Raw genomic sequence first — 17,670 nt, forward strand, 5'->3', positions numbered from 1 at the left:
CCCTCCCTATGCTTCTATGATGGTGCTCCCCCACTTACCCAACCATTCCCTTCTGTGTCCTTGCCCTAGCATTCCCGTACCCTGGGGTATCAAGCATTCACAGGACCGAGGTCCTCTCCTCCCATTAATGCCCAACCAGGCCATCCTCTGCTACATATGCGACAGAGGCATGGGTCGCTCCAAGTGTACTCTCACTGTCAATAAGACAAAATGGCAAACAACAGATTGGGAAAAGATTTTAACAATCCTACATTCCATAAAGAGCTAATATTAATATATATACAAAGAACTCAAGAAGTTACACTCCAGAGAACCAAATAACCCTACTAAAAATGGGGTACAGGGCTAAACAAAGAATTCTCAGCTGAGGAATATCGAATGGCTGAGAAGCACCTAAAGAAATGCTCAACATCCTTAGTCATCAGGGAAATGCAAATCAAAACAACCCTGAGATTCCACCTCACACCAGTCAGAATGGCTAAGATCAAAAATTCAGGTGACAACAGATGCTGGTGAGGATGTGGAGAAAGAGGAACACTCCTCCATTGTTGGTAGGTTTACAAACTAGTATAATCACTCTGGAAATCAGTCTGGAGGTTCCTCAGAAAACTGGACATTGCACTACCTGAGGACCCAGCTATACCTCTCCTGGGCATATACCCAAAAGATGCTCTAACATATAACAAAGACACATGCTCCACTATATTCATAGCAGCCTTATCCATAATAGCCAGAAGCTGGAAAGAACCCAGATGTCCCTCAACAGAGAAATGGATACAGAAAAGTGCTACATATACACAATAGAGTATTGCTTAGCTATTAAAAACAATGACTTCATGAAATTCTTAGGCAAATGGATTTAAATACAAAATATAATCCTGAGTGAGGTAGCCCAATCACAAAAGAACACACATGGTATATACCCTCACTGATAAGTAGATATTATCCGAAAAGCTCAGAATACCCAAGACACAATTTACAGACCACTTGAAGCTCAAGAAGAAGGAAGACCAAAATGTGGATGCTTCAGTCCTTCTTAGAAAGGAGAACAAAATACTCCCAGGAGGAAATATGGAGACAAAGTATGGAACAGAGACTGAAAGAAAGGACATCCAGAGATTGCCCCGCCTGGGGGAATTGATCTCATATACAAACACCAAATCCAGACAATATTACAGAGCCAAGAAGTACAATATGACAGGCGCCTGATATAGCTGTCTCCTGAGAGGCTCCTGACAAATATAGGGTCCTTTTAAAGAGCAAGAAACAAGCATTCTCAGTCTTTCTGTCATTTTTCCAGCTCTATAGTAATCTTTTAAAAGAATTACAACATAAAGTGATATTGCAAACAATTTGAATCAAATTTCAATAATTCAATGAATTAATGGTGTCTGAAGACATTAGCTTCTATTTGTTATATATATATATATATATATATATATATATATATATATATATATATATATATATATATATATATCTGCCATGCTAAGGATTGAGTCTACGCTTTATATTACTGTACAAGCATTCTACTGCTGAAACGTTTATCTAGGCTTTTTAAAACTTTTATTATAAGACAAAGTCTTACTAAATTGACTTGTGCTCCTTAGTAGCCCAGGCTATCCTCAAATTTCTCACCTGTCTCCCACCAGCCTAGGGTTACAGGTGTGTGACACCCATCTAATTTTTTATTTTAATGATTAATTGATCATGAGAAATATGAATTTTTATATGGAATATGCAATATGTCCTAAGCTAAGCACAAAGCAGAACTTCGCAAACACCACACACTGCCCATTACTTTTGGCATCTTGTATCCAATTCACTTAGAAGACAGATAAGAATCATCCATTTAGAGAAAGAAACTTGAAATCTGCCAAAAAAGCTTTCAGAATGTGTCTCTGCTGATATTCAATGACTTCTCTTATTCAAGAATTTTTCCTTCTTCTTTTATGAGTCTCATCATCTCCCTTTCCCTTTCAGGCCACCCAATATTTAAGGGAAGGATTTTGGCCCATTGTCTAACTTAGTTCCTTAGATTATTGGATAATGGGTATTCATCAAATGCCTATTGTCTCTTATTGGCTGAAAATATACCAACCAAAAATATCAATTAAATAATATTTTATGGGACTAGCTTTCCATAAAAGGGGCTATATTTACTAATAATATGCATAATAAATTGTATTTTAACAATTATTGGGGAAATTACTTAATTTAAGTAGAATGGGCAGACACTGAGGAACTGAGGTTTCTTTGAATAGATCTTAGAGTGAAATGAGTAGCCAGCAATTGCAGCATGAAATTCTCTTTCTCAAGAAAAAGCAAACATTTTTCAAAACTTTTTAAGTTACAGGTATAGGTGCGTTTGATAGTAACTAGTAACTAGGAAGATATTTTTGGTCTCTCTCTTTAATGACTTAAAACAAAAAGATAAGGCATACGGAGGAGGCATTACCAACTCCTCCACTTCCGTGCTTAATGAAGAGCCCTAGGAGGAGTAACACCCTCTCTCAGTTAGTTAATACAGTGAATTCCATCCTGTCCTGGGTCAGTTTGATGTCTTGTGTTCTAAATTTTTGACCAGAAATAAAAATAAATGGTAGAGAAACGCAAGTGCCTTAGCATGAGTCCATGCCTCATCTTTCAGTACACGACAGTAGGCAGACTTCTCAGCAAAAGAAAAGTAAAGCCTACTTCAAGAAACTCATAGGTAACAGCTTGGAAATCACGTTTGGATGGCATTTTGATTCGCCTCAACAAAATAGCAAAAAAAAAAAACTAATTAAAACAACATAGAAACTGTAATTAATTTATGAGCTTTGTGAAGAATTAGAATTTGTCATCAGCACCAATACTACTGTAACTATTAGAATAACCCAAAGAAATCTGGACAGCTATTAAGTGATGATTTAATTAATTAAAAGAACAATGAGGTGTGGAGAACCTAGGGGGATTGCTCAGTTGCTAAAATGTCTGCCACTCAAATGTAAAGACGTGATCAAGAGATCCCAGAAATCAATATAAAAAGCTGAAAATGGCGGCAGGTGTCTATAATCCAAGTCTGGTGAAACAGAGACAGAGTAGCCTGATGATGGTTGGTCAATGAGATTAGCTGAATCTATGAGATTGAATTTCAAACATCTCTTTGAAACTAAGATAGAGAGCAATAGAGGAAGACACATTATATAGGTAACCCCATAGACATGCGCGCACACACAATCTCTCTCTCTCTCTCTCTCTCTCTCTCTCTCTCTCTCTCTCTCTCTCTCTCTCTCTCACACACACACACACACACACTCGTATACAGGCATGAACATATATTATACATTTACACATAAAAATAGAGATGAACACTGGCATAGGTTGTGGATTAAGGGCTCTCTTAGACACTGAAAATGTAACTGTGACTCTGACTAGTAATTTTTATGTTATGAAGTTTATAAGCTTTATATATCCTAGCTTCTACATCCTATAAAAACTGTAATTTGAAAGACAGGATGGGGGTTGGGGATTTAGCTCAGTGGTAGAGCGCTTGCCTAGGAAGCGCAAGGCCCTGGGTTCGGTCCCCAGCTCCGAAAAAAAGAACAACAACAAAAAAAAAAAAAGAAAGAAAGACAGGATGAAGCAGCAAGGAGAATGGGCACAAATGTCTCAGATGCAACCTGCCGGAGCTACATGCACGTAAACAGAAGGGCGATGAGTGAAGCAGGCAGTAATAGGGAGCAGGATAAGAAGAACAAGTTTGTGAGAAAATGAAAAAGGATGAATGGAATCCCAGGCATTAGGTGGAGAATACACGTACAGATCCTTGGACAGGCGCAGAAGGGAAGGCAATGATGTACAATGAGTGCAGGTGGATCTGAAGACTAAGGACTAAACACTTGATGTTTAGCTCCTTTTGGTAATGAGACAAAGTGTATAGGACAGTGCTTCACGACCTTCCTAATGCTGGGACCCTTTATGACCCTTCTTGTTGTGGTGACCTTTAACCCTTAATTAGTTCTAATATTAATTCATAACTATGTAATTTTTGCTACTGCAAAGAATCTGAATGTAAATGTCTTTATTTTCAAATGATCTTAGGAGACCCCTGTGAAAGGATCATTTGAACTTCTGAGAGTGTCATGACCCACAGGATAAGAACCACTGATATAGGGATTATTGTGACAAAATACATCTTGTAACATAGCCCTCTTAGTGTTAGTAATACAATCATCCTAAAACTATTGTCTCTGAGTGGATTTACAATTGTAACAGCCATTCTTTTTGTGTAATTTTCAATAGCAGTAGTTGTAACTTCTCACAATAGATGGGAGGAGAAGAAAAAAACATGTGTTCAACTCTAAAGGATTATAGTAATTATTTATCTGACATGAGTGTAAGAAGGAAAAGAAGGTATGGAAAAGGTGATGGAGCCTTTCAATGAAGCTCTCAGAGGAAATGAGGCACATTCAAGAGTACAGAGTGAGAGGATGAAGTGACTAGGGATGACAGTTGGAAGATGGCAGTTGCTAAGTGGATAGCAATGTGGTGGTCTTTCTAGTAAATGATGAGAAAACACAGTAATGTGCCACCAAGACAAATGAAACATGTGCTTGGAGAATCATGTCACTGGGAATGATGGCATGGGTATGTGTGGAGGGTAGGGAGATCCAGGAACAAAGTTGAATCCAAAACCCCAACCAGTAAGTCAAGGGGAGATGTTGTGGGTAATTAAGTGAAGAATTTTAGTACAAAAAGAAGTGAAGTCCAGAACAGATAAACCTATTCCCTGAGCAACAAGACAAAATCTTTTGGGAGATAAAGTATTGGGAATGAATTCTCCCATCATTCAGCTATGTTTGTGAATGGCTGCCAGAGAAAACCTCTGTCCGGAGTTATAGTTGCATAATAAAGTAAAGGAAGGGAAATCTCCATCAAAACCAGAGCACGTGTGTTTATAGATTGGAGAACAGTCTTGGAAAAGCCTACCGGAAAACTGTATAGGATTGTGCGTGCAGGCAACACAGTCTGTTTGGGTAATGGTTTAACTAGGGTTTTGCTCCTACTAGTGTGTAAAACCTTGCAAGGCAGTGGGGGGAGATTCATGGTAGATAGCTCATTATAAGACGACAGCTGAACAATGTAAGCAATATTTTCATCGATTAACATCAGTGGGTGGAATATATATGTCCCACCTTGTAACAGTTATGTGATCCCTTAGAATCCAAAGGTAGGCTAACAAAGATTATCCTCAGAGTTACTGCTGGTTTGGGCTCATTTTTGCTATAGAATAGAAAGACCTTTTTAAAAAAACACTAATGCTGTTAAAGCAATCAGCCTAGTTTTTAATTCTGTAAAGAGTTCTAGCCAAAAGTCTTTGTGAAATGTTTTGGAAGAGGAGAAAAGGCTCCATAAAACCCCAGTTATGAGCTAATGCAACTTGTCATAATAGCTGATTCCCTGGGGTTTCTGATAAACAGGCTTAGCCTCTATTAAGAAAATTATCAGGAGACCAAAAGATGTTTACTAAGAATAAAGCAGCCTGGAACTGGTAATTAATCCTTCCTCACTGTTCAGTGTTGATTATGTCCTCGGGAGTCTTACAAACTTGAGAACCAACAGTTCAAGATAGATTTTGAAAATTTCAAGAAGACCAAGTCAAAATAAAGGGAACGACTCAAGAAATTATCCATTTTTACAGGAAGAAATAGAAGTGCTATTAATTTGAAAACAGAGAACAGAGAAGTTTGAGGAATTATATTTTTGCTCTAATTTTATACTAAGACAAGTAGCTTTATCTGTCTGTCCATCCATCCATCATCCATCTAATCATCCATCTAACCATCCATCCATCCTTCCATTCGTCATCTAATCATCCATCTAACCGTCCATCCATCCATCTACCCATCCATCCATACATACATACATCTAATCATCCATCTAACCATCCATCCATCCATCTATCTATCTATCTATCTATCTATCTATCTATCTATCTATCTATCTATCTATCTATCTATCTATTTATCTATCTATCTATCTATCTATCTATCTATCTATCTATCTATCTATCTATCTATCTATCCATCCATCTACCTACCTATCATCTACTTAAACAGAAGCTCATATATACTATCTGGCTTCAAACCCATGAATCAGAAGGTGGCCTGATTCTGACTCTCCTTCCTGACTACCCAATTTTTGAGATTTTAGGCATGGATCATTGAGTGCTGATTGTCAGATGCTGGCACTTAAACCCAGAATTATGCGTATATTAGGTAAGCACTCTACCAACATTCTCATCAAGTCTTGGCTTTTAAATTGTGATAAAAGTAAGGCATCGTTTAATCACTGGCTTAATAATGGACATTACAGAAGTATCAGTTCTGAAACTAATTTTAAAAATTCATCCAGAACTCTCGAGGAAGCTCTGATAGACTATGTCTATCTCATGCTTCCGTTGTGTGGCAATGTATACATGAAACCTAAATAATAAGAGAATAAAAAGAAATGTTATATATTTCCTGGATTTTTATCAACCTATTTATTATTCTAAAGAAATCAAGAGCCTTAAAAATACCAATAATAATACAGGTCTTAAAATAAAATCTAAGGAGGTGAGAGCTATTATTTTCTTCATCTCCTGAAGCCCCTCAGACAAGCTCAGTATCATGCAGAATCTGGAAATCAGGGGAAATATAATTGGCTTTCTCTTTCGTGTTCTACATATAATGTTGGATAATTAATATCTGACTTCAATATCCCCATCTGTGGGTAGTAATAATCATACAGCATCTGAGTGCCTTGGAAGAATAAAGAGTTTATGGAATGACTGACTCGGTGCAGGACATTTCTGCTAAACAGAACTGGTACCTGAAGCAAGATTTGACCTTTCAAGCCATAACCAAAAGTTGTCTCCACATGAAGGATCAGGAAAAGGTCCTGCTGCAGGGTGGCCTCTATTTTTTGAATGATATTCACAACTTCCTACCATACTTATTATCACCACTTCCAGTCTAAATAAAAGTGGTAGCAACAAAAGGAATATACTATGAATTAAGCAAAGAAATTAGAAGCAGCTGGGTGGTGAAAATGATGGATTAAGAGCTCTTAACAGCATAGGTGAAGAAAGACATTTTAAGGGCAGAGGAGTTTGGGAAAGTGCTATAAAGAGAAGGGGAAGGTCCTGAGAACAGACCTTCATTATCTGCTTTGCCAGAACCCAATTGGCTTTAGGAATGCAATACATCTATTTACATTGGTCATATATAAAAGATTCTTGATGCATACAAGTCAGGCTTCTAGAAGTCTATAAAATAGAATAGAGTAAAACATGCCACTTTTATTTTCTCTAGGACTTTCATAGTTCTGATACTAAGGAATATAAAACCTACAAACATAATTTTTCCTCCCTGTCTGTAATGAAACTCAATTTTATAAACCACTTCCTTTAAGAAAAGTTTAAAAATTTTTTTGGGGGGGTTGGGGAATATCTTGTTCTTATGTAATTTGATTTCTTGGGCTCTGTTAGATAAAAGAGGGAAAAATGAGCTTTTATAGAAAGAACACTCAGATCATATTTATATATTATTTCTAGAAATACTCCTTTTAAAATTGTTCGTGCAAAGGGCTCATTGTTCATTGTTATCAAAGCATTCCAGGCAATCTGAATAATTTTGGCTATCGTTTCTTACACAAAGGGAGACAGTTAAGTCTTTTGTAACATTCGAGATTTCAGTTAACATTAGTGAAAAGGGAACCATGTAATCCAAGATATGCAAAGTGAGGGGGAATTATTCCTTCTTAGTCTATTTACTTAAGAAACCCTCGCCTACAATAACCTCATGCCCATTCCCTTCTTTTCCTACCCGGCGAATTCGTTATAGAAGAGACATATGAAAACCAGCCTTGCTCTACTTAAATATTTTAAGGTGACATGTTGGCGATTACAACTAATTAGCATCATTGCAAGCTTCGTGTGCTGTGTAATTTGGATTATGCAGCAAAGCTTGTGTGACTATAAAATAATGCGTGGTTTTTAAAGACAGAGAAGCATTCTTCAGGGTAGGTTTTGCGAACAGAAAGTTGAGTGTTATAAATTACACCTCCCACAGACCAGAATTCATATCCATTGGTCAGAGGTAAATACCAAGGACTCTGTATGCTCAGTCACCCTGTGCCACTTCGTCAAGTCGGAGCCAAAGGTAAGTTTTTACACATGCTTTCTTCTTTCTCCCCCTAGTATAACAGCCTTTAAAAAAATAATTCAACATGCTTTAAGGTCTCCTGCTGGCTTTGATCGATACAGTGGGTTTGTTTTAATTTTGCTGCGGACTGTTGATTGATATTACTCTTGGAAAATCCAAAATTGTGGATTAGCTTAGGAATTAATAACATTGGGCAAGAGAGTTAATCTTAATAGTTGTAACAGATGGGAATAAAATTATAGTGGTTTGCAATATATGCCTTCAATCAATATCCCTTACACTAACCATAGCCTTTGACAGCAGAAAGACAATCTTGATTGATATTGATTGAAATAGTATGCAGAAGGAGAAAATGGTAGTATTTCATCTGTTTAAAATGTATTGATCATTATATGGCACTTTACATGTGGAATGTCCTTTTGTGATAAACATTTTAAAGTTTTAATGAAGTTGATGTTTCCAGACTATTTTAATATGATGCAAAGTGAGCCAAGAAAACCTGAAATATTCAACTACATGAAATACAAATATAAATGTATGAACAAAGAAACATCTTTGCGACAAAACATACTTAGATAATCTTAACAATTGTACTTCACACAAGCTGCCTGTCCTTGTCCTGATAGATTTTCTGCAAAGGCTAACTAAATGCTATTAAACACTCACATGCAGACATTCGAATTACAAAAGGAATGTAAAGAGAGAAACAGTATTAGTAAGTGCAAGTTTTCTTTAAATGATGAAATGTGTTAGAAATGTGCAGGGGACATTCTTTTCTGTGATAGCCATGCTGATACGTCACACCAGAGTGGGAGAACACGGTTCATAGAGGATTCGTGAATCGTGCTGTCCTACTAAGCATGACTGTTGGCTATGGCTCGTGAGGATTCTAAATCCTCAACCTGTAAAGCTACATACAAAGGCAACTGAAATAGAGCCAAGTTCAACCAGTGTGAATTTTACAAAATCTTTAGAGAAAGCATGGGAGCTGGGAGTAAGGAACTATTTGTCCTGATCTTGTTCTCGGAGGAATCAAAGATCATCCTGCTTATGTGAGCTACACAGAAGCTTGTTTCAAGTAACTGAATGCGCATTTAAGTCTCAAAAGTGATAGATCCCCTTCTGCAAGTGCGCTCAGAGGCAGTAACACCACAGACACTGTCCTTAAACTAGAAAATGAGTCTCAGATCATAAAATCTTTTCATATTTCCCATTGAGCAAGAAAATCTACTGTCTTGCATGGTGAACAATTGATTATTAGTGAATATTCTTGATATTACCAATGTAAGCATTGATCATTAGTGAATATTCTTGATATTACCAATGTAAACACTCAAAATTAAGCATGAGGAGTTATTTATCTTTTATTCTTAAATTTCTATTATTTTTATTCTTTTATTCTTAAAATTCTATAATCTAAGGGATATAAACACACAGAACAAAAACATTTGAAGCAATTATGCTAAGACTGTATTGGAGGCATTCCAAAGTCTTATAGTATAACGAGAAACAAATTATGCTTTCTCAACAATTACGAAAGAAATACTGAGTCCCTTTTATGTGTGTGCAAACCCCCTCATAGAGGGAAATTGGCAACTATTGCCTTTCTGACATGTATCATTGTTGTTTCTAAGTCAACATCTCGGTTATAGATAATTAAAACAAAATACCATGACATGAAAGTGACATTATATACTCTGCTAAAACATCAGAAATTACTGCATAAAATATTAATTTTGAAATATATCAAATTGTATATGCATTCAGATTTCCATGTCAACAAAGGACCGATAGGAGAAGTAGCCTTCATTAATTTGTTTGAAAAGGAAAAGCCTTAGGCTTGGGTGCACAGGAAGTGTATCAGTAGCTCAGTAATGACCTCTGAGTCTCCTCATCTATACAATGGCAAGATGGTCAATCTCCATCTTCATCAACACCCTCATCACACATCTGTACCCCAAAGTCAGTGAGAGTTCTAGGGCTTCTTACATGGTACAGAGAGCTCTAATGCTTATAATTATCAGCTAACCAAAGGCTTTGGGAATCAGTGCATTGCAAACATTTCACATCCTAGCACATTCTTCCCCATGAATAGCGTGAGGCATTTTTCACTGTAGTTTACATTATAGAAATATGAAGATGCGTGTGAATGGAACATTTGGCTCCTTGAAATTACCAATTTGCATGTGTTGTTTTTTAAATTATGCTTTAAAGAAAGATACCAGCTTGAGTTTTCTTAATTCCGACATTGATCAATCATTTCTATTTACTACAAACTATTTCTGAGATATCATGTTTTGTCTTTTACATTTTCTGTTTAAGAAATCTCAAAAGATGAGAATGGCAGCAAGAATTGTCCTGGTACTTATCATCATTGATGCTACATTGGCTGCACCAACCACAGAGCTCTTTAACTATGACTCAGAAGTGTACGATGCCATCTTGGAGGACACGGGGACCTTTTATAACTATGAACACATACCTGACAACCAAGTAGAGGTAATGACATCTCATACTTGAGGTTTTTAAATCCATTGCTTGATCACTGATAAAAGCTTTTTTTTACTGTCAAATATTACATTTTTTATTTGTAAAATGTATTTATTTAATCAGTTACTTTTTAGCAATAGATTTTGCTTACTTCTAAACAAAGGTTGGATCTCAATTTCCCATAAATATTTGGATACCGCATGTGCAACTTTTCCAATGTGAATTAGGGGACAGTGTTTTGGCTTCCAACAACAACAAAAATGGCACCGTTTGTGTGTGTGTGTGTGTGTGTGTGTGTGTGTGTGTGTGTGTGTGTGTGAGAGAGAGAAAAATTTGGGAAAGTTGTCTGTCTGCTTCCACCATGTGGGTTTTGGTGACCAAACTCAGGTAACTGCGGGCCTTTCTATGTTTAGCCATCTCCTTAACCCAATAAAACCAACAGCGTTTTCTATTAGTTACAACAGGTACATTTTAAAAATGTAATCAGCAATGCTGAGGAAAATATGAAGGAAATATGTGAGGTTAAGACGCACAAGAAGAAAAACAAAAGCTGGCAAAAAGAAAAAGAAAGAGAGCATTCTTGTTTAGAACTGTGCTGGGTACCAGAAGGAAATGTGCCTTTCTGAGTGGTTAATTTCTCTCCCCACAAGTAGAAGAGGCTTTGGCAAGGTTACAGTCTGTTACATAAATTTAATATGACATGTTTCTAATTAAAGGCTGGGCTCCCTTACACTTTCACATAACTAAAGGATACAGGCTAGTTCTCATGAGTCAGAAAGCAAACAGACCTTGAAGGATGATTAATCTGCAACATTGGCAAAAATGTAGATATAAATAAATAAGGAAGAAAATCAGATTAGCCTTAAAGGATTATTGTAAATTTTAAACTCTGTTTCGAGTGTAAATCCTTGAATTGTTGCTTTTTATGGCCATGACTACGAACTATCAGGACAAGATGAGACATTTAACTTATATAAAATTTAAGATGCCAAAATATGATACAATTCATGTTGCTCTATGAAATAAGAATCAGAACTTAAAACAAAACATTCACATTTCTCTCTTACAATCTCAGCCTAACTTTCTTCCCATATTTTATCTCATTTTTCTTCTGTTTTTAATAAAGTTTTAGTCTCTTAGCAGTTATCTGCCAAGATAAACATTTTAGCTCAGATATGTTTGATTCATTGCATATTTTAAAATAGAAAAGAAAGGAACCCAGGGACTAAACATTTAACTATTATCACCAAAGAATTCTGTTTGAGTATTTCTGAGGAGTAGAGTAAGAACTTTGTCCATTTCTTTCAGAAGAACCCAATGCATGGTGTAAGAAATACTTATTTAGTTCTGAGTCTTTCAGGTAAGACTGTGAAAAATATTTTTTTGGAGATAACAGTCTCTATATAAAATTTAAAACTAGTCATCGCTGTCAGAATCCTGCACACTGTCCCAACTCCCCCAGATATTCAGGGAAGTAAGTGGAGTATCTCCTGTTGTCAAGTCGTTTAAGGATATGCCTGTATAAAGATGACTTGCATACAACCTCCTCTCAATGAACAAATTCCCACATGCCTACCATGTGGTAAATGCCTCAACTATTGCCTCACGCTAATATCCCTGCTCTGTGATAGAATTTTATTTTAAAGCTCATTTCATTCCTCAAGGAAATTTTGAAAAGCCCTAACAACTTCCATTGGACAGATGTAACTTTAAAGACAAAGCCTTTAAAGAACTTGCCTAAGATTTAATGGCAAGGCTGCATCTACAAACAATATTACCTTAAAACAACAACCACAAATTCCATCAATCAATTCCTCTCCTTGCTTCCTACATTTTTCCAAAGTATTTGTTTGACTTGATATTGATTTTAACTGAACTGGATTCCAAATGCTCCGACATCACTAAAAGTGCCCAAAAGGGATTCACCTATGTTGTAGATAGCATTGGCTACAAACCCATTTCTCTACAAAAGAATGTCTCAGGACTATAAGGAATGACTGAGCATAGACATTCTACAATGTATGAATTGTAGAATGCTCTCGAGGACAGCCTAAACACATAAACATGAGCATATATTTACATGCGATGTCATATTATGTTTCTATCACATAGGTAACATATATCTCCTGTGGTTCTTAGGAAAAAACTTTTTTGTACTTGCCTAGATGATTCATCAAAGAGTGTAGCATTTGAATCTGATAGTCTTTGTGTAGCTTAACTATTTCCAATGACCATGGTTATTAAATGTTTTCTGTCTAAATTTTAGGTTATGGGTAGTTTATCTCTCTTATGGTAAAGGGAACTCCAAATTGTCTTAAAGAGAATGCTGACCTGTGAGTGATATCTATTTCTAGGAATATATTCCATAGCAACTGTGGTGCTGGAGGCATTTCCATCCTTCATCAGCAATCTATAAGGCTCCACCCAAATAGATTACTTAGTCCTATGCATTTAACTTTTCTTATATGATCTGCCTGGATCCCAGGTCTCCAATAAGAAGAAACATTGTCCTAGAGAATTCAAGAGGGGTTGTTGCTATAGTTGCTGTGAAATGTCAATGATTGTTGTCGTAAAATTATAAAAAAATTAAAAAAAATGGTTGTCTTTTATCCCCACTAGGTCTGACATGGTGGTGCCCCAAGATATCTGCTGGATATCTTGCCAGAAGCACACATTCCAATTCCGTGGCAGCCCAGACCAGTTGCCCCACAGTCTATTACACTTAAATCTACACATGAAAGAACACACAACACAATAACCTTAGATCCAACTGGTAAGATATAATTGCCCACCTAAACATACAAAGCCCAGTACCGTCCATCCCTTAAGAACATTAATAACAACCTGTAAATACACAGAGTGGAATCATGACGTCACCTGCCATGACTTCTCTCCCTCTCTCTCCTGTCTCTTCCTCCTTTCCATTCCAGTCTCCTCCTCTTCCTTCAAACTTCTCTCCCACCCATCCTTCCTTTCATTCAATGACAGGCCTCCTTCTATCCTGAACCTGCCCCTCAGCTGTATTTTACAAATTCATTGGGGAGAAGGTTCCGGTGAAGTCACCTGAGTCCTGAGTATGTGACAAGGCAACTGTTCTTGAGGGAGTGGAATTAGCTTCAAAATACAGATAACTCTGGGGCAAACCACAACAAACGATGACACATGGTGTTCTTATGAATATATAAATCTTAATGGGTTCTTCATAGGACAACCATCTTTCCAGTCTCAGTCATAGGAATTGAAATGTTTTATTACTTTTATTTTTTTTTACAGTCCAGTCATTACCCTTCTCCCGGTCTGCCCCCCCACAGTTCCACATCCTATTCCTGCTCCCCCTTGTGTCCAAGAGGATGTCCCCACCCACCTCCCACCCTTCCCATGACCCCCCTCCCACTCCCTGGGGCTCAAGTCTCTCTAGGATTCAGTGTATCTTTTCTCACTGAGGCCAGACCAGGCAGTCCTCTGCTGTATATATGTTGGGGTCTTATAACAGATAGTATTTTCCACCTGGTTGGTGATCCAGTGTCTGAGAGATCTCAGGGGTCAAGGTTAGTTGAGACTGCTAGTCTTTCTATTGGGTCACCCTCCTCCTCAGTTTCTTTCAACTTTTCCCTAATTTAACCACAGGGGTTGCCAAATTCAGTCCATTAGGTTGGGTATAAATATCTATATCTGTTTTAGTCAGTTGCTTGTTGGGCTTCTTGAAGGAGGGCAGTCATGCTAGGCTTCTGTCTGTAAGCACACCACAGCATCAATAATAGTGTCAGATCTTGGAGCCTTCCCTTGATATGGATCCCAAGTTGGGCCATTGGATCCTAAGGAGGTCATTGGACCTCCTTTAACTCAGTCTCTTCTCCATTTTTCCCTGCAGTTATTTTAGACAGAAATAATTCTGGATCAGAGATTTTGATTGTGAGATGGCAACCTCATCCCTCCACTTGATGCCCTATCTTTTACTTGAAATGGACTCCACAAGTTCCCTCTCTCCACAGTTGGGCATTTCATCTAAGGTACCCTACCTGAGAGTCCTGAGAGTCTGTCTCCTCTCAGGTCTCTGGTAAATTCTAGAGGGTCCTCCCAAACTCCTTCCTCCCCCTGAGGTTGCTTATTTCCATTCACTCCGCTGGTCCTCAGGGCTTCTGTCCTGTTCCCTCCCCAATACCTGATCATGTTCCCCCTTTCCCCTCTGCCTCCCCTCTCCCACTCAGATTCCTCCCTACCTCTGCCTCCCATGATTGCTTTCTTTTCCCTCCCAACTGGGATTGAAGCATCCTCACTTGGGCCCTTCTGCCTGTTAAACTTCTTGAGTTCTGTAGATTGTATCCTGAGTATTCTGTCCCTTTTTGGCTAATATCCCCTTATTAGTGTGTACATACCATGCATGTGCTTTTGGTTCTGAGTTACCTCACCCAGGATTATATTATCGAGTTCCATCCATTTGCCTGTAAAACTCATTATGTCCTCATTCTTCATAGCTAAATAGTATTCCATTGTGTAAATGAACCACATTTTCTGTATCTATTCTTTCATTTTGGGACATCTGGGTTGTTTCCAGCTTTTGGCTATCACAGAGAAGGCCACTATGAACATAGTGGAGTACATGCCTCTGTGGTATGATGGGCTATCTTTTGGCTATATGCCCAAGAGTGGTATAGTTGTGTCTTCAGGTAGATCTATTTCCAATTTTCTGAAGAACCTCTAGATTGATTTCCAGAGTGGTTGTACCAATTTGCAATCCCACCAGAAATGGAGGAGTGTTCCCTTTTCTCCACATCCTCACTAACGTGGGCTGTCATCTGAGTTTTTGATCATAGCCATTTTGATTGGTGTGACTTTGCTCCTTTGCTAAACCATAAACCATTAAAATGAGTGTTTCTGTTAGTTTGTTTTGCCTGCTCACAATTCTGGAACTAGATTTTTGTCTTCTTCCTTAGTTTCTTGTAACTTCCTTTATCTTTATTTTCCAGTTGTCCAAAGTCATTGTGCAGATTTTTGGAAACCTCATTATACATTGTTTTAAATTATACATTGCCTTTTACAATGTCTGAAATGTGCGATCATATATAAATACTAAGAAAACAGCAACAGAAAGAAATGTAGGCAAAATTTCCTTCTTAGGAATGATCTTTTTGCTTTTCTCCTTCAGTGCTGAGGACAGTCTTTTTTGCCATGAATTTTTAAATGTGTGTTTTGTTTCCTTTAATGAATATTTCATGCTTATTTAGTGTATGAATTTAATAGCTCAGTTCATCTAGCATGTTTAAATATAAGTTACATATTTTTTAATGAAAAGGCCATGAGTTTTCAAGACAAAACTCAAGTAGTAACAGTGGAACAATGGCACTGTTTTGTGCTTTTGTAAATCCCTTTAGTATTTAGTCTAATATAACAAAGCCTCTCTCTGTAGCTGCTTTGGTTTTCAGTGTGTTAGGATGTTTTGGTTGGATTCTGAAAAAGTCCACCTTGACATAGATACACAGTACAAAGGGCAGAAGTATTTTAGTAAGGGTTTAAGAGAGCTACAGATAATATTCATTGCTAGTCTAGAGATGTTCAGTATGTCTCACTGCAGATATTAATTGTGTTGTAGAATCTGAAGCCTCATCAATGAATTTTCTGACACTGTACCCTAAGACCCATTGTCTAGCTTCACTTTGGATGAGTGACTTATTTGTAAATGGTTTGATTCTGCCATGCATTGACTTTTTGAAAAATACTTGTAGAAAAGTTAGGTGAATCTTTCAAATGTTCACTTCTACCATCATCTCCAAACAAAACACAGTTGATAGCATCACCGAGCATCTCAGAAAAGTCATTAAAAGATGAACAAACAACGAACACAGGAAAAATATGTATCGGGATGATTTTGTTCTTACAAAGTTGTTTCAAGCTTTAAATAAATTAAGTCTGAGAATGACATTTAGAGATGATGAAGCTGTAAGATTCTTGGAAGGAGTGAAATTATTTCAGTGAGGCTGTAGGGATGGGGAAGGCCAGGAGAGCAACTTTATTAGCTAACAATGGAAAGGAGGCTTTTGTTCTCCTGTCATGATCATAGCATGTCACTCAGTGATCTAAGGACAGATGCTTATGCGCAGTGACCCAAGATCCAGCCTTTAGACGTCAGAGTATTTCTGCTCTCTTTATAGAAATGAAATTTCACTTTAGACAGTAAAAGTTACATTCAATTTTCAAAACTGAAAATTAATCAACAGCCTTTTTATCTAATACATTTAACTGGAATACAATTACATCATTTCCTTCCCTCCCTATACTCTCTCCAGCCACTCCAGAGTTGCTGTTTCCCATCATCTCCTCAAATTATAAATTTTCTTATATTGTCATTCTTACAACTAGATACACAGACATGGAAATGCAGCCTGCCAAGTCTGCCATTTCTGTTGTTTATGTGCAACTGATTTCTGTACATATAATTCTAGGGCTGACCACTTCATATTAGATAGTGAATCAGGTCACTCAACCTTGGAAACGGGGAACTTCAATTCCCTCAGCATTACTTGCCTGTAGCTCTTTATTTAGGTTATTTTGTATTGAAATATTCTTCAGCTTTTCTGATAATATTTAGATTAGTGTTACTATTACTGGTCATTTCACTGGGTAGCAGAATATATGCTTTGATTTAATCCTTATGTTTCATTACTACTGCTACATTTGGGCCAAGTTTACAGTGCACATCAGCATTTTAAACATGAGGATTTCATGAGCAACGCGTTTCTATTAAAAGAGAGATTCTAACTCATCAGCCTGAGTTAAACATTCTTTTCTAGGTTTGATGAAAAATAAAAGTGAACTTACCTTTTCCCTATAGTGCCTCTGGTTGAAGGGGACGGGGAGTGTTTCATAGATGAGCTTACAATGAATTATTCTGATCAATACTCTGAAAATTTATTTTATAGAGTTTTGAACAATCTAATTCCTATTTTAAGATGCAATAAAACTGTACAAATGAAATGCCAGGAAATGTCAG

At 37.2% G+C, this 17,670-nt stretch overlaps 1 protein-coding gene across 1 annotated transcript in view; it reads left to right on the plus strand.

Moving 5' to 3' along the window:
* The first annotated feature begins 7,829 nt into the window (after nucleotides 1-7,829).
* Nucleotides 7,830-17,670, plus strand: part of Epyc (epiphycan) — a 34,416-nt gene continuing 24,575 nt past the window's right edge. The window contains 2 exon segments of the mRNA NM_001434571.1: nucleotides 7,830-8,189; nucleotides 10,515-10,691. Coding sequence (NP_001421500.1) covers nucleotides 10,527-10,691 — 165 coding nt within the window. The 5' untranslated portion in view covers nucleotides 7,830-8,189; nucleotides 10,515-10,526.

Source organism: Rattus norvegicus, chromosome 7, assembly GCF_021556685.1.
Source record: "Rattus norvegicus strain SHRSP/BbbUtx chromosome 7, alternate assembly SHRSP_T2T, whole genome shotgun sequence".
In the NCBI taxonomy this organism is placed as follows: Eukaryota; Metazoa; Chordata; class Mammalia; order Rodentia; family Muridae; genus Rattus; species Rattus norvegicus.